Consider the following 27664-nt stretch of genomic DNA (forward strand, 5'->3'; position numbering starts at 1 on the left):
TTCTCCAATTTTTAGTGCCTTAAATAGTTGTTTGTTATGGTTTATGTAATTACTCATTTACATTCTGCCTGACTGGGCTGGAAGAGTCGGGCAGAAAGGGTCTGGAAGTTGAAGACAAATAATTAATTAAAACTTTGCTTTTTGCTAAATCATACAGGTAGGGCTGGATTGGGTGACCCTGAATTCTCTCTTAGTTATCCTCCATTAGGTGTAGGCTCCTGTGGGATTCCCATGATGCATTGAGTATTTCTTTTTCAGACACCTTTCTTACTCACCATGTGTTTATACACCTCCATTGAATCACTACTTATTATTAATCTGTGGTTCTCTTCCACAGCATGTCTTTATCCCGTCTTCCTTCCATCACCCCAACCACCCCTGGCCGCCCCTCCCTGAGCCTGGTTCTGCTGTTAAAGGGGAGTTTTTCCTTCCCACTGTCACCAAAGCGCTTGCTCATATGGCATCATATGATTGTTGGGGTTTTCCCCGTTGTATTAGTGTGGGGTCTACTTTACAGTATAAAGCGCCTTGAGGCGATTGTTGTTGTAATTTGGCAGTGTATAAATAAGATTGAATTGAATCAGATACTTCATGTGTTTGGATTTCTGACTATCTGAAAACTCGCTACTGGAAAGGAGTTTGTTACAGCTGAATGTGAAATAACTTTATAAAGATAACTGACTTCAGCCCTGCTTTCATGTCAGATATGTTCATGACAAGAAAATTAAACAGGAAAAGATTTTCTTTAAGCATTTTTATTTTACTTGGCAAAAACTTTTTTTTTTAAAGGCATTTTGAATTACAGCGTTTCACTTGATTTTCACCGTCTTCGCTTTGAATTGCCCACAGAGACCAAAAAGTGAGGCTCGTAGTACAGTAGATGCGGTTCATATGTGAGAACCAAGGTGAGCTAATGTGAGCAGAGAGGAAAAATGGAGCTGCTCTCACATTAGATTCACACACAGTTATTTTCAAATATCTATTTTTTGTGACAAGACAATGTACCTAAATGTCATTTCAAAGAAGAAAAAACAGAAAATTTACATACTTACCATTCACAGAAAAAAAAAAATCTCATTTACATTCATATTACAGTGACTGGCTGTACCTTCTGTGAACAGACCTCAGGCCTCCAGTGAGACAGTACAACTTTAAAAACAGCAGTAAACTTTGCCCGTTGTTATTCAGCTTCAGACATGAGTGGATAAAACTTTGGTTGCTTGATTTGATTTCTTTTTTTCAAAAAAAAAAAAAAGTATAAATATAAAATGCGCAGACATATTCAAATATATACAACGATTAGAAAAAATAGTAGTACTATACAGTGTAAAAAGCATTATCTGCATTTAGCAATAAAAAAAAGCTATATCTGAGCAACATGTTAATGAAATTATTAATTAAGTTCAGTTTTGTCTTTGTTCAAAGATCTGAGCAGAAAAAGGTCATGAGTAACTTTCATTGTCGATCCAAGTCGTCATCCACTGCTTTTTTTCAAAAGGATCGGGTTTCACTTTTCCATCTTTGTGCTCAAGAGTTCCCTTTCTTATCCGCACTGCGTGGTAACGAGGGACGCTGTCGTTTTCTTTGGAGCGTTTGAAGAATCCACACTAGGAAAGAGAAATTTTAAAGAAAACACAATGCATTAAGGACTTTAAAAAAAATGTATCAGCAATATTCGCACAGTCTGTAAAGGATCTGTGCAGAAATGCTGAGGAAGCATGCTCAGTGGCAACAGAGCATGCTTGCAACCTCGACTTTTGCAGCAGAACAGGTGCAGGGATGTCAGGAAAAGCGCCTGCAGAAGCACTAGGGGAAACTAGTAAGTCTACTGGCGAGAAAATGCATTACTCTTGAAAAATCCACAGAACCATATTGCACAAAGAGCTTATTAATAAAAAAATATATACATTTATTTTCTTATGTAGAAGAAAATATCTCTCTTCAGCATGTCTATTTCACTCAATTTAGGAGCAAAGTGACCTTTTCCCCACAAATAACACGTGCAATATGAGTCTGATTTGAATTTTCCTTCAACAAGTCAGCAGAATTTGCTTAAAAGCAAGTTCATTAGTCACTGCAGTAACCACACGCCATGCTGACTTTACCCACGTTCAGAGAGCATATATCAGTCCTCAGCACTGAGTTTGTCTTTTTCAGACGGCTGAATGTTGATCTCTGCCTTCTGATATGCAGCATTGTACTGGTCTTTAGATGGTCTCCTGAAGAAACCACACTGAGGAGGAGCAAGGGTGGTGAAGTGTTACAAACGTGTCCAGCAGGAGCAAACATACATTTTTAAAGCAAATACTTCCTCCGGAGTTCAGTGTTGATGTGCAAATGTTAAATGACAAATAACAAACGTATAGAAAATATTAAACTTCGGGTTATGATTTATACCTTCGTAAAACTGTGTTGTGGCAAGTTTTATTATCAGTTATATGTCCAGGTTTTGGTATGACCCACCCAGACCCTGAGTAAGTTTACCCAACAGTGTATTTTAGTCACCAAATAACAGATTTATGTGGGTGCAAACTTTTAATGCAAATCTAACAATAAACTATCATTTAAAGCTGACAAGCTCTCCAGTGCAGAGCTATTTGCCATAATTAAAGAGTGAATATTCATTTTTACACTTCAGCTTCTGTAAAGTGAAAAAAGGGGGAAAGTTTTTATTAACCCTTAAGGACCCACAGTGACACTGGTGTCACTGCCTCTTTACACTTAGAGACTTGGTTATATATGATTCATTTGATATAAGACCCCCGTAATTTTCATGAAAGTAGAAATAGGTCTGGGCTCTTAAGGGTTAATGGAGCCGGTTGGCAGATTTTATTACAGCTGATCAGAGCTTGGCTGGCAACTAATGTCAAGGCACTGAAATACTTGTTTTGAAAGCCATGTGTCTTGGTCCCATAGGGACTAAGTAAAGCGCTATACAAATACAGGCCATGTTTCCACACAAATGTCTGCAAAGGCAGACTGCATGGCTAGGTGATTGACTTTATAATCCTGTGGGGATTGGACTGAAAACACTCAAATTCAAAGAATAAGAGGTGGGGCCCAACACTTTTGTCCATATAGTGTATCAATATCTCATATACTAACAATAAAACCAAACCGAGAATAGCAATCAGAGCATAAAACCTAGCAAAAAAGGTGAAAATGTTATTTTTAAGTATCTTTAGCTTTATTTTCAGGCTTCATTTACCTTTTCTAATTGGCTAATTTTCACGAGGGGTTCTCTAAATTCATGTTCTTTTCTCATATCCATGTCCATTGTGTAACTGTAGGTGTGACATCCATGTTCTCACCTTCCACAGCAGATAAACCAGTAGAATCAAAATCAAGAGTCCTATGAGAACTGCCACCAGGATGATCCACCAGGGAACTCCTCCCTGATGCTTAGCTGCTTCATCGTCAGGAGACACGTTCACGTTCACCTGGGAAAAAAAACATAAAAGGGAGGAAAACCGAGAGACTGAGTTGGGACCAACACAGCAATAAGGTTAATGTCGTTATGCAGCTTGAATTGCTTACATTCGTGTTTTGATTGGTCAGTATGACGTTTTCCCTCTGAGTATCAAATTCAAGTGTGGCTTTTACTGACAAAGTTGAACTAGGGGCATACTCCTGTGTGCAAAAAACAACAATTATTAATGAAGCAAAATCATGAGATTTGATTTATCTCACATGAAGAGACATGTGAACACAAAAAATATGCTGTTTATTACCTCAATAAAGGTTGAGTTCCACAGACGGGATCTCAATACGACTACTGTACCATCGAGCCCCTGCAGGGGGCACTTGAACACCACACATTTTTCCATCCCATCTTCACAGGACTAGAAAGCAAATACACAGTCAAACATCATATAAACACTTTTATTAAACTGTGCATGTCCATTTATATCACTTACAAAAACTCTCTTCTTGTCCTTCAGTGACGACGTTTTTCCACCAGTTTTTCTTTCTTCTTTCATAATTTCTCGTTTTGTTCGAGACACAGAGGACCGCTGAAAGAACATCTCCTCTCGTTAATTCAACACAGAATCAAACAGGGCAGGCGTGTCATAATGGCCCCATTCATCAATGGTCTAATTTCAGCTGTAACACGTGAAGCTGGACGCTTAAATATGCTACCTGAGCAATATTCAGAGGGTTGATCTCAGTTTTAGGGGAGCAAAGGATTTTCTCTGGTCCTTCAGAAGTGATGCTCATCAGGTACAGAAGCCATTTCCCATTTTTTTGAATTTTGGGCCAAAAAATGTTTAGTGAGGTTTCAAAAGAAGGTTTCAAGTGCTTCCACGAGTTGTTTATCTGGAGGAGAAATTAACAGGAAACAACTCTGCAATTTCACATAAACATTGCACGCACCAGCCACTTTATTAGGTACACGTTGCTAGCGCTGGGTTGAATCTCCCTTAACCTGAACTGTCTTAAATCTACATATTATAGCTTGAACAAGGTGCTGGAAATATTCAACACTGAGATTTTGGTCCATATTGACATGATATCTGATATCTGAATCCCCCGTTTCACCACATCCCAATGATGCTCTATTGGCCTGAGTTCTGGTGACTTTGGAGGCCATTTGAGTACAATCACCTCATTGTCATGTTCAAGAAACCAGTTTGAGAGGTTTCACTGTGATCATGAAGGTATGGACGTGGTCAGCAACAATACTCGCATGTAATTACCTAATTATATATTTGCATTAACAAACAGGTATACCTAATAAAGTGGCCAGAAAGTTTTATGAAAACAATATTAATATAAAAAATAGGTGAAATGTATAAACTTACTGTGAAAGTAAAGTTAATCGAACTTCCAATTTCTTCTTCTGACTTCATTGCACTTTCTCCTCTCACAACACCTCCAAAAAACACCTGGGTAGGATTAGCTTCCCTGATGACAACAAGCGAGAAGGTTGGAGGTCCTGTATAGGTATAAAGGTGAAGTCAAACAAGTCAAGGAATCTCTGCGAGAACAAACTTACCCAGAGACAGACAAAAGCCATTCAATGATCACTTTACACTTTACTTTTACATGGATTGCTTCTTGGTAGCTGGTCCTAAATGAAAAGGATAGTAATATTAATAACAATAACACATCCCAGTTTGAAAGTGTGCAGCACATAACAGAAAGCGAATCTCAGCATCTTTACTTACGTATTCAGCTGCAGATTGATCTCAATCTCAGTGGTGTCTAAAGTCAGATGTGCAGCACTCAGGATGACTTTAAAGGTAACCTTGTGAAAAAGTAGTAGCATTTCTTACATATGAATTACAACAGCCAAGTGTCTTAGAAAGCATTAGCACAGGAGCGTGACATTTCTGTACCTTTGAGTTTCTCTTAAAAGGATTTCCCAGCTCACATTCTGCTTGAGAGCTGTTTACATTTGCATCACAGGTGATCAGGTTTTCCATCTAGAAAAGAACACGTCGGACAACATGTGTAATATATCCAAGTATTTACTTTATGACGTGGTCATAAGCTGTATATAAAAAATGGACGTAGCCACTAGGCTTTAGAAAAGGTAAAGCCCCTTAAACCTGCAATTTTCCAAAGGGCCAACAGGGGGCGACTCTCTTGTTGATGATGTAGAACTGTACTTGAGCTTAGCTGCTAGCATGCAAACTATTACAAACGCTAAAGAACATGCACAAAGAAGGCCAAGCTTTTAAACCCGTAACAGTCCCATTACGTTGTTTTTTTATATGCCAGAAGAGTGGAACAAGCAGTCACTGTCATGGATTCAATCAGTCAGGGATTTGTATTTAATTATCTGAATACTGAATTTTCCTCTTGCCAGTCCCACCTCTCTCATCATCATCATCCATATCCATACTGTGTATTCATACCTCCTGCATATTAAACAGCGGAAATGCACCAAGTTCCAGGTATTTTAAGCCACAGTGGAAGTCATTTCTTAGTATTTTGATTAATGCTTTTAAGGCTTGAATCAATTGCAGGTAAAGGACTTTAAATTTTGTAACTTTCTTACAATACAACAAAGTAATTTTACAGTCGACTTACTGTTGTTTGATCGGTTCGGACTCCAGAATATGACATGGTATTTGGGAAGGTCCCCACCAGCTTTGCCTCATAAGCATCATCACCATTCATGTTGCTTACTGTCACCAACACAGCCAAGTCCTTCCTCTGGGATTTCACAATAAACTCTGGGATGCCGTTCTTGCTGCAGACACACAGTCATAACCAGTGATGAAAAAAACCAAAACAAAGAAAGCATGCTTCTTCAGTGATAACAATCGTGTAGCAAACTGTGTATGTTGTGCAATCAGCATGTCTGAGCTCGTCTTTGGCTGTGGTTTCAAATTAAGTAGGGTTGGTGGCCCAGTGAGACTCAACCATTCACTCTGATGTGTGTCATCCAAAAGGCATGAAAAAGCAGGGTGGGTTTTAAAGTCCAACTGGTCCCATTACAAAACTCAATCAAGGCTACTTTATATTACTACAGTCTGAGAATGAGTTTTAACCTCTTATTTAACGCGGGGTACTCCTCTTTGTTGGCTTCTTTGTAGTGTAAACTGTAATTCATCTTTAGGTTACTTTTGCAAATATGATCGCTTCCACAGCCTTCTTTTAGAAAGTTCACCTGAAACAACAGGAAATGACGACAAATATACAAATGTTACATAACAAACTCGACACAGTTTTAGTGTTTACATTTAGAAGTTGTCTTTACCTCAGAAATGATTTTGCTTGGTTGAGTGGCGTCTAAAATGGGACTCATGCGAGGGAGGCCATTAATTGATTCCTCTTGTTTTGTACTTATATCTGCCGACACCTCAACGGGAATGCTACGCATTTTGTCCTTGATGTTATCCTTCGTGAATCACAAAAAAAAGGCATTTAATGCATTTATTAATATGATTTACTGTTACTGTCTCTGTTTTAATATATATTATTACAGTTTTGATTTATATAATTTCACTATTTATTTATTATAAATTACCTCAAAGTTAGCACTACATATGTTCATGCACGGTCATTTTTTGAATACTGACATCTCCAAGAAATTGTTATTACTATCGTCAACGTACATGTCTTCATTTTTTTAATCATTTCTCCAGTTTAAAGCTGAGAGAGGCTCCTAGCTTTTTCTCAGTGATGTAGCTGTGTGACACTTGATTTACCTTAAGTCTGGCTATTAGTTTGATACACTTTTGCTGATTTTGCTCTTTGAGTTTTAAGGTGCCATTGAACTGGTATTCTAGTTCAGAGCTGGAGTCGTTTAAGAACATCGCTCTGGAAGTCAGTCCTCTCCTGTGAGCTCTGTCCACCTCCACAGTGTAGCTAACAGCTGCAGTGTTGAAGTAAAATGCACATATGTGTGTTAGAAAAAAAAACATTTGTAAATGGAAAAATAATGTAATAAATTTTTACGTACTAAGCTTTGGATTATAAGATGCAGGATTAGCTTTGTAGGAAAAGCAAGCCATCACAGTGAAACTATGGACAGAAAACAGATATTGTTAGGAAAAAGAAAGTTTTCACTCTGAAGTCTGTTTGAATATAAGAATATAAGAACACCTACCAAACACGGTCCCCACACGTCTTATTTGTAAGACTTATTTCATTTGGAGACACTTTGACAACACTGTTGAGGCTAATGACTGGCCTTGTTCTAAAAGAAAGATGGTTAAATAAAACTGTGATTGAGGTCAGTAGGACTTTAACTAAATTTAAACTAACGGTTAAGGCCACAGTTACCTGTAAATCATAGCTGAATCTGACAGAGAGCCTATAGCCAAGTCTGGATAAGAGTTACCATCCAGGTCCATGTTTCCTGCCAGAGAATAGCCGAAAAATCGAATGTTGTGGTCTTTCCCTGAAAGGATCTGGAAAATAAAGATGGAAACTTAAAGAACTGAAATTAAGCGAGGAAAAAAACACAGTAAAGACAAAGTTGTCCCAATGAGGTTTTTTAAATTAGCAGCCAAACTAGCTGAAGATTTTACTTTACCTTAGTATGTCTGAGTTTAAGAGCAAGAAGAAATATTAATAATGAGAAAATGCTGTAGCACAGGCTTTCTATCTCTTGATCCCAAGTCTGAAAAAAGTTTCAGATGCAAAATCCTGTTTTTCCAAGACTGTTAAGGCTCACTATTAGGGGTAGCCGTGTATTTTTCTTCTTCTTTTTTTTAAACTGTACCAAACCGATGTTTCTTAAGTCCAGCAGTTATGGAGAAACACTTTTATTCATTTGGAGCAGTTATTAGGTTCATCAGGAAAATGCTGGTGAAAAAAAAAGTCATTTTGAACTTTGGCAGCTAGCTTTAGAGGTTTATCACTAGCAACATGGTTCTGCAACAGCATAAACCAGACTTCATGAAAGCATTCAGACTGTAACAAAACACTGATGTAATATAATTTTCTAAACAAATATCCACCTGTGCAGGGGTCGTTTTGATTCCCTGTGCAGAGCCGTGATAAATGTAGGCTTTTCCTGTCCCAGAATCTTCCTGCGGAGCTCCAATCGCAATGTCTGTATGAGGAAAAAACACAATTTATGTGACTGCAAATGACAAAGACAATACAAACACAGCGCAAAAGGTCAGCTTAATCACCTTTATATGAGTCTTGATTGATGTCGCCGATGTTCTCTACTGCCACTCCAAACATTGAGTCTTTGGTCCCTATTAGACGGACAGGAGTGTTTCCTTCCCAAACTCCTGCATTGTTGATGTAAACATAAACAGCTCCCCCAATGTCTTCACCCTTCATGTAGAACTGAGGGGCTCCTATTACTATGTCTTGCCACCTAGTATCACATAGAGTAAAAAAAAAAAAAAGCGCTATTAACAGTAAATTGTATTTAAAAACGGAAAATATTTTTTAAAATGAAGTGATATTAAAGAAAGTTGTGTAAATCTGAAATTTATGTGTTTTATACTGTTTTGTGACTTGTTAAGTTTGGATCGAGTCTACTCTTCTGAACAATCTAATAAATGTACCCAAAGGCAGTCAGAAATGTTACACACCCATCGTTATTCAGGTCCACTACAGCCACGTCGTATCCAAAGCAGGATCCCAGACCCGGACCATGCAGAATGTACTCCGTTGAGAGGTTTCCTGCTACCATGTCCTGCTTGAACAGGACTACAGCTCCGCTGTGATTGGCCCTGGGCGCTCCAGCCACCACTGTTAGCTTACCCCTAGTGGTGATGTGGTGTCCCGAATCAAGAGAGAATCCTAAAGTGCGTTAAATGAAGTAGATTTATAGTGCTGTGCAAAAGTGTTGAGCTACCTCTCATTGCTTTATATTTTGCGAGAAAAATGGAAAGTAGGTGCAGCAGTTTATTGACACATACACAAAAATACAAGGAAATATAGTATCTAAGGCAGAAACATGTGAGTCTGAACATCTAACAAACTTGAAAGTCACTGCTTGGTATGACCAGCTTTACTCTTCAAATCTCTCTGACGAAAGCTTTCTTGTAATTTCTCTAATTCGTCTTTAGAAATAGTTCTCCAGGCTTCTTGAAGGACAATCAAAGCTCTTCTTTCGATGTTGGCCTGAGCAGGTTTGAGGGACATGCTTGCTTGGTAAGCCTAATTTTGTACTTTTATACAATGTCTGTGAAGGTTCTCAGTCATCCAGGTCATCGTAGTCAAAGGAGCTTGCAAGGAAAGCGTCTGGACTTCTTTAAGTTGCTTGAAGACGTTTCACCTCTCATCCGAGAAGCTTCTTCAGTTCTAAGGTCAAATTGCGGAGAGTCCCAGATTTAAACCCAGTGGGAGTTTCCCCCCAAAGAGGGACAAAGGACCCCATGACCGCCTTCATACAATGATATGAAACCAACGTTTTTACAGGTCTCTCTGAAGTCCTCTGAAAAACTAAGTACACCCCAGAATTGAGTAGTTTGTAAAGTCACCTGTAGCAGCAATAATAACTTGATGGATATCTTCATGTATGCATAATCATCCAGGTAAGGAAATCCCAGAAAGTTGATTCTGTTTATCTGGATATTTCCGTATGACCATATTGGTCTTTACATCTTTTTAAAGGAATTTTGGCTCACTCTTTTTTACATTATTGTTTTAGCTCATTCACGTTTGCTTGTGCAAATTAATGAACTAACATCAAACAAGTGACGGAAAAAAAAAAACTATGGGTGTTCAACTCACCGAGGTAGCTGTTTGCAGGTACAGGCACAAAATCAGGGTTCCTGACTTTTTCATTCCCAACTTCATATGGGCCATCATCAAATATTCCCATGTCCAGAAAAGTACTATTATTCTGCTCCAGTCGCACTATCCCTGGATTTAAGAGCACAAAGTGATGAGAAAAATGCATTTTAGGATTAAAAAATGAGATTCATGTACAAAACTTAAATCCACTAATGAAGATAAACAGCATATAAAGACACAATCACATAGTGACCTCTCCAGTTGTAAGCTCCCACTGCTCCAAAAACCATGTAATGGTAGTCATTGGTGAAAGTAGCCGCCAGTCCTTGCTGGCATGTTCCAAACATTGCATGGCCTTCAGGTCTGCCATCGCAGAATTTCCATTCACCTCCATCCTCAGAAGACTGAAGGTCAATGGTTAGGTCCTGACTCAGAATATAACAACGTCCGGGGATGTGATGAGTCTCCTCTGGAGTATTCACATTCAAACGCCTTTGATAGCGATGAGCACATGTCTGAAGAAAAAGATACGAGTAAGACCTTTACTGAACCAGGGCTCGAGGATCCACAGAACGATGGTTTTAATACTTAGTTTGACTCACCACAATCTTTCCCCCAGGTCCCTGACTCTTCACTGACACCCCCATCCACTGATTCTCTTTATTCTCAAGTCTTAGATCCGCTGAAAATTTGCCAACAGACATAATTGAACATTTTACTTGGAAAGCTTGGTTTCTACAAATTGTCAAAATTACAAAGTGGATTGGACAAAGCAGTGGATTTTGTTTAGGTAGGTATGCAGGCAGAGTTCTCACCATTATCATCAAATTTGATACGCTCACAATTACTAGACTGGGTGACTTCACATTTATACAGGCCTCCAGTGATATTGGCTTTTTGGTTTTGCAAAGACTGGGCTCTGGGTGCACCAATCAGTACCCTAAAAAAAACACAAAAAACAAGACAGAAATATATTTTATCAAAAACTTATTTCATAAAATGTTTGGGAACTGTTGCTTTAGTTACCTTTGCTGGGATACCATTCAACAAAGCCACAGCTTGTAGAATTTCACACACATATGTAAAAACATCAACAGTGATAATGAAGGGAAACAACAAATGAGTACAATACTGATGGTTAAAGGGGACTTTGGTTCCTCTACTTCTTTTGTAATGGTGACATCTTGTGGCTTGGTTTAGACAACCTCACCACCCCTCATTTGTTTCGCTATGCCTTTTTATTTTTATCACAGTGGTTTTCTGACTGTCTTATCGCTGCTATTATCAAGTAAAGGCAAACAGACCAAAATATTGTTCAAAGAGTCTCTGTGTAAAAAGATGTGCAGGCTAAATATAAAAGAAAAAAGTGGATGCTTGTTCAGCAGAACAGGAGACTCATTAACTCTTCGACCTGCAGCTTGGAGGACAGAAGCTGCACTTCTGCAAAATGATGACCAGAAAGCCAAAGTCAGAGTGACTAAGTGTGTTTCAACACACCACAAAACTAACAGCATTTAGTGTGCATGCTTTCTGCTCTGAATCGACCTTATTTTGCTTTTTTTCCCGGTAAAAAAAAAGCACATTAAAAACCTGCTTGAATCAGTATGTACAGATTTGGAAAACAGGAGCATACAACTGACTGGGTGCAGTTCATTGCTGTCAGTTATTGAATCTGATGATTTTATAAGACATGCAAACTAAACCTGGAGTATGTTACGGCTGATGGGAATATCATGAATTTTGCAGGCAGTTTGGAACACAAATTTGCCTAGAAAGAAAAGAATAGCTATTATAGCTACAGTGCATCCTGAGGGTAACATGAATCTCTGGAATAAATGTAACTGTGGTAACTGTTGGTGAGAACTCAAAAGCGAGAAAATCATCAAAATCTTTCAGATAAATGAACTGGGGACAAATGTTTCTGTTTGAATCTCTGAACAGAAATCTTTGCAATAGTTAGTGGGATATTTGGCGAAATATAAGTAAGGTGTAGACACAGTTCTGGGCACCAACTTTTATCCAAGGGATGAAAATCTTTCCAATACATGGATATGTGGTGACCATGACTATATGCTATGACTATGCACATGGCATATGAACTGCACCATATTCATGTTAATCAAACCATTTACTGACCCAGTATGCCCAATGGATGAGTGCAGTGTCATCCTGGAACAGACCACACTCATTAGGATAAAAGGACGGGATAGGAAGTTTATCACTCAGAACAACTTTTAATTGAGTTAAAGTGACCCTTCATTCTAAAGGAACAATTGAATACTTAGAAGGAAGAGTGGATAACAGGGCTGCCGGATCCCCTCAAATTAGGGGTCAAGGGTTCAGGCCTTTCCTTCAATTTGTCACATGTCTATAGGACACTGACTCACTGTCAACCAGACTTTGATCTTCAATTCTAGAGCCTCAGACACTAGACTGTAAAGCCCCCTCTGATAATAAAAATAATTATAGTTCATAAAGTTGCATCAATTAAAGAATCCCAAAGTTAACCTGTTTATTTACACCTCTGCACAGTCACAGGATGGGTGGCTTAAGAGGTTCAGCCTGTCATTCAGTTTCTCATTCTTGTCCTTTAGGGGGGGGCACGAGTCTCAGACCTAGCACAATTTATACAAACTATATGACTCACCAAGAGCTGTGCATAATGAATAGGAAGCAATGTGTAAGAGCCTTTTTGGCTCTCACACACTTGTGAACAATCAACTAAAATTTTGGTTACTTAATCTATTTGCTTTGTCAATTTGAATTTTTAAAACTATATTTGCTAAAAGTGCATTAAACTGCACAATTAGGTTTCAACCCTGGAACTGGCTTGAAACTGGTTAAACATGAAACATGAAAACAGGAGAATGCCCCAGCCAACACTGGAGGCCCTTAAACAGCAGACAGACAGACAAGTTTATGAAAAGAAATGTCAGAGCACACAAAGCAGAGAGAGGGTCTCATCTCCGAAGGCAACCTCAAAACTGAAAATATTCTGCAGCTGAAAACATCCTTCATCATACCCATGTTCACAGCCTGATTCAGACATTCTGAGGTCCAGATATGGGGGCTCTAGTTGTTGTCAATTCAATAAGTCTAGATAGATTCTTCAAGATTAGACAGTCCATCAAAGTAATGATCACAATGTCTTGAAAAAAGAATGATAACCTCTGCATGGCGACACCTCTCTTAAACAGAGTGCCATGAGGTTGCCTCAATCTGCATGGAGTCCATGGAAGAATGATTGCCTTCACAGGTTGCTGTCCCACACTCCAGTTTGTGCTAGAAAAACCAAATCCCACAACTTCAGAGCCCTACTTAACTCCATGCTTCTTGCCTATAAAGGACAGGTGTCATCATTTTGGCCCTGCTCGGGCTCCTCAAGAGCTAGTATTCCTATCTCTGAGGCTAATTTATGGCTCCACTTCCACAATTCTGAGTAAAATCCCTTCTGCCTCACTCAGTTCTCTGTCATGCCTTTCATGATCCCTATTAGTACAATGGGTGACATGATCTAACAACCCAGCTTTAGGTGACTATCAGATATGCAGAATGTAAGTTAACAAAAGCTTGACTATGAGAAATTATTTGTTAAAATAATGTTTTAATGTTCAGATGTGTTTGCTTCATTTTAAAATTTGTAAAATAAAAAGAACTTTCACCAGAAAGCCAGACAAAAATGAAAACAATATCATTACATCATATCCTTCTGGGATCAAGCAGCACCAGACGTCCACTACCAGGAGCAGAAGATCAAAAAGAAATAACAATTGACAATTGAAAAGCGTGTTTCTTTAAGCTACAATACTACAATACGATTCTTAAACTGTTTAAAATAAAATAAAACATCAAAACCTTTTTGTTTTCTTGGCTCTCAGGAGCATCTTTTATTTTTTAAGAACAAAAATTAGAGAAGTTCCAAATATGGCAATAAACTAGTGTTTTCACACCCTGCAAAGGGCAAGGGGGAACTCAACCAGACTACTGCTTTTCAGTATTGTGGTTGTTGCTCTCTCTTCTCTTGAACACACTTCCCTTTAAAACCCCGCGCTGTCGCAGAGACTCACACATCTTTTAACATCTCAGAAAGAGATTCTGTGTTTTATATGTTTTCAGCAGCAGCCAGTGCGATGACATACGCAGCACCTACGCACAGGTCACTGGGGTTCAACAGACTGTCTTTTTACAGATTGATTTAAGAAACACAGACAAATGCATGAACAAATCGTTTTCAAAAACCCAGCCTGTTTCTGCCAAAAATTATGTGCAGACCAGGTTATTTTACAGGACTATGAAATAGTAAGACTGGGTGTGATTATGCTGATTATACACCTATATTTGCACTTAACTATATCTGAATATTTTTATGTTTTGCTTTCGAGCTTTTACTGCACATGAATCATGGTCCCTCCTGTGCAGTGCAGTGTGCAACGGTCACATTTTACGCATTTTTTAACGTGTTTTACAGTTATTTCAGGAAGAAAGTGAAAGGGTCTAAAAACATGAAATTTCTATGAATTAACTGTACAAAATACACTGATATACAGCGCTTCTCATAAAGTACATTTTACTACTTGGCTTGAAAATGTAATTGTTAACACTTTTTAAAAAAGTTTTTAGGATTCATTCAGCAGCTTCAAATACAGTTGCAGTGCATCTGTAATTAGATACTGTGTCTGGGTATGAAATGCAGTGAGCACCTGCTTTCTGTGACTTTTTACACAGTGTCAGAGCCATGTAAATGTGCAAGAAAGTGAGGGAGAAAAACCACAAGCAGGTCTTGATCAGATAGAGTGGGGTTGAACCACTTCCTGCACTAAAAGTAACACTGAACGCACAACTGAGATGGCCTGTTAAAAATAAAAGGAAATAAAGGTTATTACTTGTGATTAAGTAAACTCACATCATATATAACAGTATGCCATATAAGTTTTAACAAATACTATCACCTCATCCACAGACTGAAGAAGTCGGTTGGATTAAAATGCTACGTCAACTTTCTGGGATTTCCTTCGCTGGATGATTGAGCATGCATCAAGACTCAACTACAACTCTTCCCTCCTTGTGTTGTGGTTCTTGCACAGGTCAAAGACACAGTGAATAATATTATTGTTATCATTTAGACAAATAGATAAAATCTTAACATAAATCTCAGCTCTTAACAGAAAATTGTGACACTTGCCATTTGATACAGACGTCTGATATTCAGGCTTGATTGATTTTAAACTTTAATACACTGTAGCTGTGTGCCAGTGAACAGAACACATCAGACTACAGGATGTGAGTCACTGGGGACCAGTTGGCACCAAAACAATAGTTTGACGCATTTTACACTAACAGTCATCTAAACACTTCACATGTTAGCTGACCATCAAGCTTACAATGAAGGAATTTGTTTTAAGGAATGAAAGGAAATCCTCTCTTTCTTCCTCACTGCAGCTGACTCTGACCCACCTATTGATCTGTAGGGACGGCCCCGCAGCGTTTCATTTGCTCAACACGGACCCTCCTAACCGAGCCGTTAAACATCCTCTCAAACAAAGCCCGGCGACATGCAAATATTAAAAAGGAATCTTTACAGTTTGTTACAGTTTGGGATTATGGGTAAATGATAAAACTAAGAAATATCAAGGTTGGTTTTTTTTCCAATAAATCTTAAAAGCAGCTGGACGTTGGTGTGTTTGCCACTGTGTTTGTGAGCTCTTTAAGCAACACTCTGCAGCTGCTGTAACATAAGATAAGAGATAACACTTTCTTTTCATTGCACAGTCATACTTGGTTCAACGAAATTGGAAACGGTCACATGTTGGACCTAAGCACAACTAAAACACACAAAACACAACAACAATTTTTTGCAAAAAACGGTATGACTTAATAAATAAAAGAATGAATGTAATGTTAAAAGTTTTCCCCTACTTGTTCCTTTGTAGTATGTTTTATTTCCTGCCCTGTTCAGATCTAAACTATATTTAGTATATTAGAACAACCTGCCTTCTTTTTATCGGCCATCTGATACCTGTGGTTGCAAAGAGACCGCCAGCTCCTCTGCCAGTCTGCTCAGTCCCTCATTTCCGGCCACGCTGACGAAATCATTAACTCCATTTTGTAAACAAAGGTAATTTTAAGTGTTAGAAATAAGGAATATGAAGGGAATGCTCATTGACTGATGAACTGTAGTTGTCAGGATCAACCCCTCACTTTGCTTTGTTTGTTTCTCCTTCTGAAATATAATTTCAGTCATAAAGACATTTTTTAACAGAATATCAAGATATCTAGTGCCTATGGAAGCCCATTTTCAAGATCCATCATTCCTATGTTCCTGTTGCACATCATGTTATTTAATTCAACTATATCACCTTAAAAAGCTAACTCATTAATAGCACTAATTATGTTGGCACAGCTAAAAACTGATGATTAAAGAAGCAACAACGTAGTTAGCTGAGTATCTGTCAGTCTTGGTGCATGTGATGATATTGCCAACAGAACTTTCTTCTGAAGATGTGCATAAAAAGCTCTAACCAGAATAGAAACAGAAGTGGGAGGCCTTTGTGTACAACCAAGAAAGAAAACAAGTACATCTATCTAAACTGAGAAAGCATCCTCAGCTCGCAGCTTTAATAAATGGCTCCTGTAAAATAAAGACCCCCACCAGTGACAGTGAGGAGGCGACGAGAATCTAGGCAGAGCTGCAAATAAAAAGCCTAATCTGAGAGTGGACAGTAAAAAGACACTAATACCGAACAGATGAGGATAGACTCTGTACAAAAAACATATTGAGCAACATATCAGAATTTGCACAGTCCAATTTGTAAACTGCCAAAAACACAGCCTGATCAACAAAACAGGGACCACGCATGCTGATATTAGCATCATGGATGTGCATGTGTATGTAAGTAACAAGAAATGAAGAAAGAGTGTGAAAGTTTGTTCGTTTTTTCTGGGCTAATGAGGAAAAATGTAACTATGTCAGATGTAAAATGTCCCACTCGGAGTCATCATGTGGGGTGTCTTTCACTGCGGTGTAAATGCATAGTGGCGGGTGTTGGCTTTCACGGTGATCTCACTGGTCTCTGTTAACAGATGTGCTCCAATGCCTTCACAGCTGTGCACTCAAAGCAAGAAGAACTCACAGCTGTTCCAACTGTTTCAGTTTACACATCGCACACCGATTGTTGCTGACCTGTGATTGGCTGACACACATCACAGAATCGTGTCAACTTTTAGTAAAGATTGAAGTTTTTACAGGATTTTCGGGGGGTCTGTTTATTGACCACTTATCTGTTATCTTGACACTAGCCAGACATTGGTGTGAAGTTTGACTGGAGTATCTCCACTGATGATTCACTGATGCGTTTAATCTATCGGGTTACATGTGCACAGATGGCCGTGCATGCCCAGTCTGGTTTCATTGAGAGAATGTTAAAACCATCTTTAACATATTACTCATGAAAGAGGCATCAAATTGCCAAATAGCAACTTTTTTGCAATACTTTCAGTGACTTATGGAAACGAGAGTCTACTTTTCTGTAATTATCTCTTTAGAAATCAAACAAAAACAAAACATCTTATGACTATACTTAAGAAAGCTATAGTAAAACAAACTGGAGACCAACGCGATTGTTTCCTGATTATTAAATTCACCAGCACTTTAATCATCAGAAGAGTCGAAAAATGTGTTTTTTAGCTGAAATTCAGCCTGTGTAGGTTTGGCGTGAGAGGAGTTACATCTACCACTCATGAGGGCAGAGGGCCTAAAAAAGAGCCAGTGAAGTCCAGCATTCCTCTCGTCACATATGATTTATCATAATCAGACTGATGCACAGTAAGTAGTGATAGCCAGCAGAGATTTGCAGCTGCCGGCGATCGTCATGAAACGTTTTCGTAAAAAATCGGGAGCGACGGATGTTGGACAGCGTGACGCATCCCTGACTTGCGGTTTCGCCGGCTCAGAGGTCCTCAGAGCTTTAGGTCACGCAGAGCTGTTCTGCTGTTCTGCTGAGCTTCCTCTTGTCTCGTCTGACTGATTATCTCAGCGTCACACAAGGATCTAGAGCTAAGATCATGACTGAGCTGCTGTTTATTACGTCATTACTGTCCTTTTATTATTTCCGTACAACTACACTTTCTCAGTGTCTGAAGTTTCAACCAAGAAGAGCTGAACAATGTGAGCTCTTTGTAACTAGGGCAATTAATGAGTCACTTCAGTGCTTGTACGTTTTGTCAGCTAAAACAAAGTAATTATTTAAGTCACTTTTTAAATAAAACCATATAAAACCATAAACATATCTTTCTTTTATATGATCAGGAGGACTCATTCTTACTCTGTGGAGTGTTCGTCAGACAAAACCAACGATTGGCTAAGTTATCTTCTTCTTCTTTTCAGGGGTCTCCCACAGTGGACTGTCTACCTCCATCTCACCTTATTCCTAGCCTCCTCCAGTGTCACACCAACCCATGCATGTCCTCATCTGTCTTCAGCCAACAATAGCACAATTTCCACTAACATCTTGCTGGTCAGCTGCACAGGTGACAGCTGTTGTTACTGAGGCTTTGATTGATCCAGCATGGAAATTTTACAGATGATGCGTATCTTTGAGTTTACACAGCATGTCCTTCCTGGCACAACCCTCCCCTTTTATGGGCACTGGTAGCACACTGGTTTGTGGCCCCCTGTGGTTGGGGGTGTGGCTGGTTAAGTAATGCTAAATCAAATATTAATTAGCTCACATATGGAAAAAAAAAAGTTGCCCATCTTAAGTTAATAAAAACACTAAAGTGGATCCTGCAAAGAAGAACTTGTTTTAGTGGTTCAAGTGGTTATGCTTGCTTTATCTCTGACTTATCAGAGGAGTTCAATATGCCGACTCAAACTTCGGTATGGAAACATGAATTTGGATCATTTTTAGTTTTAAACAAGTTTTTTAAAGATTTCTGAAATATTTGTGTTTTCTAGTTTTTACGAGAGCTGGTCTAACACATTTCTTTAGCAGTGCATATTTTCTTCTGGCATTATTTAAACATGTAAATTGTTTTGAAGGGAGTTCTCTTGAATACAGAAAACAGCTCATGAAACCAAGTTACTTGAAGCTCCATAAACCTTGTTGTGAGTACTGTTTTCTTTTCTTTTTTTACTGCAAACTATATCTGGCAAGCGAATGAAAACGTGCAGCTTGCTGCCCTTACAGCTCAACCAAGCGAGGTGGTTATGTTTACATCCTGTAATAAGCACAGGCCTCTTGTCAGGTAGATGTGCGCTTACTTCTGCACAGCTGTTGAGCTTGGTGATTAGGAAAAAAACATTTCCTATATTAAAAAAAATGCTCATATCACTCAGCTTTCCCTATAAGCTTTTATTTTTTGTCTAAACAACAGTCCAAAACCTGAAATATTCAGGTTCCTTTCACATAAAAAAAGATGCTCTGGTTTTTCCTCCCCTAAATAAGGTTTGCTTCCTCACTGAGCAAGATGTAAAAGAGGCACTCTCCCCAGACTTTTACAGGCTGAAAACAAACTCTCAAGCCAGTGTCACATTTCAAGGCTCTATTTGCCCGACAAATATGACATCGGTTTCATGACTTTTCCCTCCCTTTAGACTTGCCAAGCGAGACAAATGTTAAAGTTCCTCTTTTCAGTTTGAATGCTTCTTTGTGAACAAAGAAATGTTTGTGAAAAAGCGATCTGAAAAATCCAGCTTTAAAAACTTCACTTCAATGTGACCTGTCTTGGCACGGTGGTCAAAACAGCAGTTAGATTAAATTACACAACTTAAGAGTAATCTCTGCGATCTTTGAGGAATCTCTTGGGTTTTTTGTAAACGTGTTATCAGGGCTTCTCATCCCTGATCTCTTTTTCTCAACATGCTGCTGCAGGGTCCCGTGAGTGCCAGCACAAAACCTATAGGCTTTTATACACCACACCCTCTTCTCAACACTGAGGAGGCAGGATGATCAGGGTCACTACACCGGTGTTGATTCTGCCCCTTCTGCACTGCTCAAACAAAACCCTGCACTGGAGGAATACTTAAATTTTTTTGACTCCTGCTCTATCTCATCTTGGCACTGATGCAAAAATCTCATTATCAGCCCATCTGACATGTGAGTGAGGCTGCATTAGTCAGCATGTTCTGATTTCTCTTCTTAATTGTCTCACAACAGCAAAAATCTAATCCAATCTGAAAACTGCCAGGATCGTGCAGAACACCAGCAAACAAAGGTGATAACAGGAAACCTAGAAGATTAAAAGACAAGAGAATACTGAAAGCCACATTATTATAGCATCTTGAATGGAATTTTTTTGGCTGTTTGTAATCGGTGAATGAAATGTCAGGAATAATAGCTTCGTTCCTTTTTATGTGCCTTGAAAAATCCACTCGTTTGCAAAGCAATCCTGAGACCCTTTTATTTCCTGTTACCTCTCTCCTCGCAGTGCTGCCTCGGTTTGACCCTGCAGGCACATTTGCATGACACTACAAGCATTGTAAATTCACTTGTTATCCTTTTGCTGTTTCCCTACTTCATATTCAAAGTATCAGCGGGGAAACTGCTGATATCACCGAGAATTGGAACAAAACGTGTGAGAAACCCTGTGGGGTTTGGGGAAAACTGGGTAAAAAAAAAAAAAAAAGATAAAGTTAAAGGACATTGTATTAGAAAGTTGCTCTAACGCACGACTGTAACACATGAGAGGGTTAAATAGTTATTTTCTCTCATTATTTAAAGTTTAAACAGAAAGTAGGTGTAAGCCAGTCAGTCCTCACAGCACTTCCAGTCACATTTGAATTTCTGCGCTGATGCCACCTGACAGAAAAGTCCCTAAACTTGCTTGTTAAACGAACCTGTGCGCTCAGGTGCTCCAAGGAGCTCAGACAGCTCTACAGACGTGAACATCTGGAGACATCACTCACATGACTTTGTCCGGGTTGAGCTGCCGGTGCATGGCCAGAGAAAAGCCGAACAGGCTCCCAGGCTCTCCGTCTTTCCTGAGGACATGATCGGTGTCCAGGTTAAAGCCGAGCACAAAAGTTGCCTCCAGGACATAAACGAAGAATAAAAGTGCAGCGTGAGCAGCAGAGCGTCCTCCCTGCGGCAGCATTGCAGCGTCGTACAGATCTGCCCAACCGTCCCAAAGTTAGGCTCCTCTCTGCTCTGTCAATTGATGACTGAAAACTGCCTCTGTTTGAACCCCACCGGGTTAGGGTGGTACTCCACGGCGCCACCTCTGGCCATGATGGCGGAGTGTGTCACTGAATCGCTTATCAGTGTCATAATTACACGTTAGAAACTGAATATCTTTTAGTCTCAGTTGAAATAAGCAGGCTTAATTTATGACGCGTGTTTTACTCTAAATTATAGTCCTTAAAAATATCAAATAAATGGCCCACCTTTTACAGAACTCCTCACATTCTCATTCTCACAAGTGAATTTAAGAATACTTCCTGGATAAAATGTGTATAATAAAAATACACATAATGAATATGAATATGAATAATGTCATAAGAACTGCTCTATTTATTATTTCTCGGATAAATGCTTAAAAAGACAGCTCTCAGATTAAACGCACTGATGCAGGTTGTGCTGAATGGACACACATAAACAGCAAATGTTTGCATCAGCTGGACAAATAAAGCCTCCAAATTCAGCCAGACGAGATGCTGCAGGTCACTTTATAGCTATACTACCTTAAAATTGCCATTATTAGCATCTATCACAAAAAATCTTGTATTCAATCGTCTAAGAAAATCATAATTAAATATTTATGGGCTGTCATTAGCAGCACCTGCTCTGCTCCGTGTTCATAAATAACTAATTAGTAAAATCAGCAGTCATTCCTATCCAAAGCTCCTCTTTCTGCTTCTGGTCATGTTTTAACTCTTATTGAAGTATCGCGGAGTAGGGGTATGGAAAAAATGATAAAGGAGTCTCACAAACAGCTGAGCAGAAGCTGCTGAGTCCCTGAAAATTGTCATTTGATTCGTTTTGTGTCACATCTTCCAAAACCAGGAGCATTAAACAGATTCATTGTTCTGTCTGCCCTCTTCTCCCACTGCATCAGCTGCTGTTCGCCGGTGCAGGTGTGAAGTTTGAACCGCACTGGGCCACAATTACGCAGCAGAAGACGACACAATGTGGGCATTGTTGAAACTAGAAAGCCCAGTGCCCAGTTTGTGTGTGTGTGTGTGTGTGTGTGTGTGTGTGTGTGTGTGTGTGTGTGAGAGAGAGAGAGAGAGAGAGAGAGAGAGAGAGAGTGTGTGTGTGTGTGTGTGTGTGAGAGAGAGAGAGAGAGAGAGAGAGAGTGTGTGTGTGTGTGTGTGTGTGTGTGTGTGTGTGTGTGTGTTGTTGGGCGGGGGTTGTGTGAGGGGGTTGGGGTCTGGGTCAGGGTCTTAGCCACATTCCTAATGTGGCAAGAGATTGGGGGGTTCTAGTGTAAGATATGTGAAAGGCATCTCTGTTGGTGGGTTCGGTCACAGATGCGTCAGATTAGATCATGTTCACTGATGTCATCCGCATTTTCTTCACTGAGCGCGGGCATAAAACTTTTTTAGAGCAGAACAATTAAAATATAGATAACTATATTTACAGTCAAGATCTGGTATGGCAAATGCTCAATATTAACTTCACAGCAGGGCAGTAGCAAAAAAGGTTATAACTTCTTCCTGTAATTTAAAGCGTTTAATACTGATTACATCACCATTCTTGACTCTGACAAGGCAATTAGGATTATTATCATCTTGACTATTCAACATAAACAGTGTATTTATTTGCAGATTTGATTTCCAATAATTATTCATAATCATTCATTTTTTTGTGTTCATTTTATGCTCAGTAAATAAACTAAGTTTTTTTTTTTGTTGTTGTTAGATTTTGTCTACGTGTCCATGAGAGAGTTAAAAGGTGTGTTATCTGCCTTTACCTGAGTTCACCTGAAAGCAAAAACACTTTCATGTCCACTGTTGCCCTGGGTGGTTGTGTAACACAAGCTGTGGGAGAAGGTGAAGCCGCCCAGCTTTGCATTGTCTCAGGTCAGCGGGAAGAAAGAGGTCAGACAGGTGGACCCCTGCAGGTGCTGAGGGCTTTCCTCACAGATTAGCTGCACCTTTGTATGAGCAAAATGAACACTCACTTGAGAAAGATTTGCGAGGCCCCCAAGGTCGAATCACTGGAAAAGATATCAGCTTTCATTAGTCAATGGAGAACCGAAGTCCCCTTTCTCTATGAGTGCAGCTTATTGCACTGACTTAAAAGAAGTGAGGAAATTAAATTCTTAATGTTCACAATAATTTGTTTTTCAGATTTCAGTTTTACTTACATGCAGCAAAAACATATCAGTCCTATAAAGCCTGAACAATGAAATAAAGGCCAGATAAAAGATTCAAACTGGAGGGTTTTTAAAGCTTAATTAATTATGAATTTGCATGTATGGGTTAGGATTTGCATCATTTTTGCAGAATTTGTATTTTGTGCAATTTATTGGGGTCTTAAGGGGTCTTAAAAACTTCTCTATCAAATATGATACACTTTGCATTACGGGATTAAATCATAATATTTTTAATCAGTTGCAACTCATCAATGTTACCGACGTGTTACAGATCAGAAAAATAACATAATCTGTGTGTTTGACCTCATATCAACTTCCTGTAAAGCCAATATTTTAAGGTGTTTGGGGGAAAAAATACCTCATAAATAAGTCTTCAAGTATTCAGCAGAATTTGTAATAAAATTAAATCAAATGTAATCATTTCACAAAGCTGTCTACAATAACATCTAAGAATAAAATCTTTATGTCAACATCTTCCTTTCTGTGCATGTCATTTTAAATCTTTATACTATTTCTTGCTGAGTCTAACTTTGCCCTAATTATTGTTAAGAATAATTTCACCATTCATGAAAACTTTTTGCTTCCAGAAGCCCTTTACTTCAGATCCTGGCAGGGCAGAAAGGCGAGGAGCTTAAGTTTCGCATGTCAGAGACTGATGGAGGAAACTAAACCCAAAGTTACTAGAGAGACTGGGAAGCATGTCCAAAAGGCACAGCTGGTGCAGGCAATTTGTTGACGTGCCAACACACTAGTGATTGCAACGAAACGTAAACAGATGGATGTTGCCACTTAATTTGGAGGACATCTGTAATATTTAAATGTAGTTTACATTAACTGAATATTAATTTAGACATGAGCTTCACTTTTTTGTGCAGCATTCAGGACAACTCCCTCTCAGAGATGTTGAGTGTGGTGTAAGTGTTCATGTTGAATTTGGATTTCACTTATTTGCCACCTTGTAGGCGTGAAGGTGTCAAATCAACGGTTGGAGTTTCAGGAACTCTAATACTAACACTCCCGGCGAGGCGGACATGCCAGCTCTATCAGTTTCAAAATTAAGTCAGCATAGCAAAACCAAACCCACAAGAAAACATGGCCGGAGCGTACAGCTGGCATAAGCAATTTGCCAGCTGGTGAGCCAAGAAATCAAGTCTTATTGAAGGTGACAGAATGACGGTCAAAGTTATTAAAAGCAGAAAACATCTTTTGGTTACTGAATTTATTTTTTAATATTATGTTTTCTTTTAGATCTTGATAAAAGTAGGTTAACACTGGATGTATAGCAATAAATCTTTGGCTGAGGAAATTTTATTTTTAATGGCAAAGGGCATCACGGTGATGTGGTGGTTAGCACTGCCACCTCGCAGTGAGAAGGTCCAACCTTTGACTCTAACCTGGGGTCTGTCTGTGTGGAGTTTGCATGTTCTCCCTGTGTCTGTGTGGCTTCCTCCCAGAGACACTGATGGGGTTAGGTTAGCTGGCGAATCTGAAGTGACCACAGGCATGAATGTGAGCATGCAGCTCTCTGCGCTAAACCAGGGTGTAGCCTGCCTCTCATCCTGTGTCACCTAGAATAGGCTCCAGCTTCCCTTAACCCTGAATTAGATAACCAGAGAGAGGTTGGATAGAACTTTCAACAAGGTGATACACCATGCTTTACATTATATGTTAAATGTGCTAAGATACAAACAAGAGTACAATAAGCTGAAGTAGAGTACCACAGATTCAACAAGAGAGTGAGTGCCCTGATTTTAAAGGACTGAGAGTGGGAACTGACCTCGAATTCGTTTTAGGTACGTTGTGAAATCCAAACAACTTGTGGTGTCCCTGAGAGATATGCCTATAATTTAGCAGCCTGAACAGTGAACATGGTATCTCTCTGTGGGTGCAGACAGGCACCGGAGAGGTGCATGAATGCTGAGTGATAACAGAAGTTGTCTCTGCATCAGTGGCTGTGTAAAGCATGCCGTAAAGTTGGAGCAGCTGATCCCGGTCCTGTTGTGACAGTGGTGTGGCTCTTTGTAAGGAGACCATCCGCAGTAAATCTGCTCCACTCCCCTCGCACAAAGGATTGGTTCCATTTATGGCTCCTGGGTTTGGCGGGGGTGGACGGTGCTACTGGGTCAGCAGTGAGGGGAATGGGACCTCACAGACCTCTTCAAAATCTTTCTCAACCAGGCTGTGTGGATGAAACAGGGAATTCCTTTGTTAGCCCTGCAAAATGAGAAATAATTTCCGCTTTAGTGCAACGGACTGCCCTCTGGGATGTATTATCATTATGTCATGCTAATCATATCATACGCTAGGCAGTCTTTTTACATGAGCTGGGAAAACCACATCTTTTAGTTAATCAGGTTTTCCTGAACAAAGAGGAAACGAGAGCTATGTAAAGCTGTCACATCAGGAACGGGGATTTGTTAATTCCTTTGGGTTTAAATGTCATTTTTCACGTCCAAGAGGTTGTGAATATTTGCCTCTATTCCACCACTGATTTAAGCAAGAATTCAAATCTTATATGTTGTGCATAACAGAAGCATAACCATAAGGCCTTTAGCACAGATTTCCTCAGTGTGATGCACCAAACATTAACTGGAGCTTAAAGCTTAACACTTCCTTTCAATTGTTATTGGCTGCTGTTGCTCAACATGAAAGCCTTTGTTGTTAAAAATAACTTCTCTTGAGGGGAAAAGTCACCGTGACTAATTCTAAGGAAACACATGCTCAATCATGAAGTCCCCGCTGGAGGTTTCCAACTTAAACTCCACGTATGTCCGGAGCCTCGCAGTACAGGCTCAACCTTTGAAATGGAGAGGTCAAGAAACACTCGGCAGATCATTTCCATGTTTGCGAGGAGCGAGTTGAATGTATGCAGACCCCACAGGTGATTTTATCTCCTGACTCTGTAAGAAGCTGCCCGCTATTAGTTTGGTTTGAGTGAAAGCATTTTGCAGAGAGAATTTATGTGATTTGAGGAAAAGGATGGGTTGCCAGGGTGATGAATGCTCCAGCTGACACAGCGGGAGATCAGCAACATCCAAATCACTCTACTGCTGTCTAAACCTGCCTGAATTTCGCTCAGCGAGACAATGCAGAAAGAGTTGCTGCTGCTGACCCCAGTTAGAGCCCAAAACATCTGGAAAATTATCATAATGTGTCATTTAGTGCCTTTCTCCCATTTAAAATCAGCTGACTGTAACTTTAAATGAAATAAAACCACTTAAGTTGACCTTGGTGTCTCTCCAACTGTACTCAGGATATAATTAAATACAATTACGTTTTATAAATTTTTTAAATTAGGCATCATTTTTTGTACATATTTTACCACAAGCACACTTAAAATAACTCTATATTAATACATTAAGTCATATTTAAAATTAGGGGAACATCAAAAATATGCACATTTCATTACAATCCAAAAACGTTCTTAAATCAAGTCAAGTGAAGTGAAGTGGCTTTTGTTGTCATTTCAACCATACATATGACATATAACGGACAAACACAGGACTTCGTAAAGTGCAATGTGCAAAAAGAAATGCAAAAATAAACAAGACAAGACAGTGCAATGGAAATGTACAAAATGCTGAGTATTGTGCAAAAATAACTTGTCTGTAGGTGTGTGTGAGAGAGAGAGAGATAGTGCAGATAAGTGCTTGGTAGTGATGTGTATGCAGGTGTGCGTGTGTTTCTCTCAGTCCATTCCCTGAGTATTCAGGAGTCTGACGTCTTGGGGGAAGAAACAGTTCCGTAGTCTGCTAGTGAGGCCCCGGATGCTCCGGTACCTCTTTCCAGAAGGCAGCAGGGGGAAGAGTGTGTGTGAGGGGTGTGTGGGGTTCTCCACAATGCTGGTGGCTTTGTGGACGGAGCGGGTATGTAAGTGTCCGTGATGAGGGGAAGAGAAGCTCCAATAATCTTCTCAGCTGCTCTAACTATCTGTTGTAGTGTATTGCGATCCGATACGGTGCAGTTACCATACCAGGCAGTGATGCAGCTGCTCAGGACGCTCTCGATAGTCGCTCTGTAGGACGTGGTGAGAATGGATGGAAGGAGATGGGCTTTTCTCAGCTTCCGCGGGAAGTAGAGACACTGCTGGGCCTTCTTGGTTATGGAGCTGGACCAGGAGGGACCAGGAGAGGTTCTCCGCCAGGTGGACACCAAGGAATTTGGTTCTCTTGATGATCTCCGCAGAGGATCC

General features: G+C 39.6%; 1 protein-coding gene across 2 annotated transcripts; it reads right to left on the reverse strand.

Moving 5' to 3' along the window:
- Positions 1-769: 769 nt before the first annotated feature.
- itga6a (integrin, alpha 6a) lies at positions 770-21302 on the reverse strand. Of its 2 annotated transcripts, XM_087829767.1 has the most exons (26): positions 21062-21302; positions 10974-11098; positions 10761-10840; positions 10412-10673; positions 10156-10287; positions 9009-9219; positions 8595-8788; positions 8418-8512; positions 7738-7865; positions 7562-7651; positions 7415-7476; positions 7161-7327; positions 6710-6850; positions 6501-6619; positions 6037-6199; positions 5340-5426; positions 5169-5248; positions 4997-5071; positions 4803-4905; positions 4141-4317; positions 3918-4013; positions 3732-3842; positions 3538-3630; positions 3312-3440; positions 2110-2233; positions 1472-1607 (listed from the first exon to the last, which is right to left on the reverse strand). In XM_087829767.1, exons 1-25 carry the CDS (start codon positions 21247-21249, stop codon positions 2126-2128), a joined length of 3216 nt encoding a protein of 1071 aa, XP_087685893.1. In that variant the 5' UTR covers positions 21250-21302; the 3' UTR covers positions 1472-1607; positions 2110-2125. The 2 variants fall into 2 exon arrangements, with proteins under 2 accessions (XP_087685892.1, XP_087685893.1); XM_087829766.1 differs by lacking the exon at positions 2110-2233 and having other exon boundaries at positions 770-1607.
- Between the last annotated feature and the right edge of the window lie 6362 nt (positions 21303-27664).

This window comes from Neolamprologus brichardi, chromosome 16 (genome assembly GCF_056152115.1).
Source record: "Neolamprologus brichardi isolate AB-2024 chromosome 16, ASM5615211v1, whole genome shotgun sequence".
NCBI lineage: Eukaryota > Metazoa > Chordata > Actinopteri > Cichliformes > Cichlidae > Neolamprologus > Neolamprologus brichardi.

What these genes read in the sequence shown, in the direction of transcription:
- itga6a (XM_087829766.1), bottom strand. Translation starts at nt 21,249, where the DNA reads ATGCTGCCGCAGGGAGGACGCTCTGCTGCTCACGCTGCACTTTTATTC. An exon ending in ATCAATCTGCAGCTGAATAC is followed by an intron (nt 5,072 to 5,168) that starts GTAAGTAAAGAT and finishes CTTTTCATTTAG; the next exon opens with GACCAGCTACCAAGAAGCAA. An exon ending in ACCCTCTGAATATTGCTCAG is followed by an intron (nt 4,014 to 4,140) that starts GTAGCATATTTA and finishes ATGTTCTTTCAG; the next exon opens with CGGTCCTCTGTGTCTCGAAC.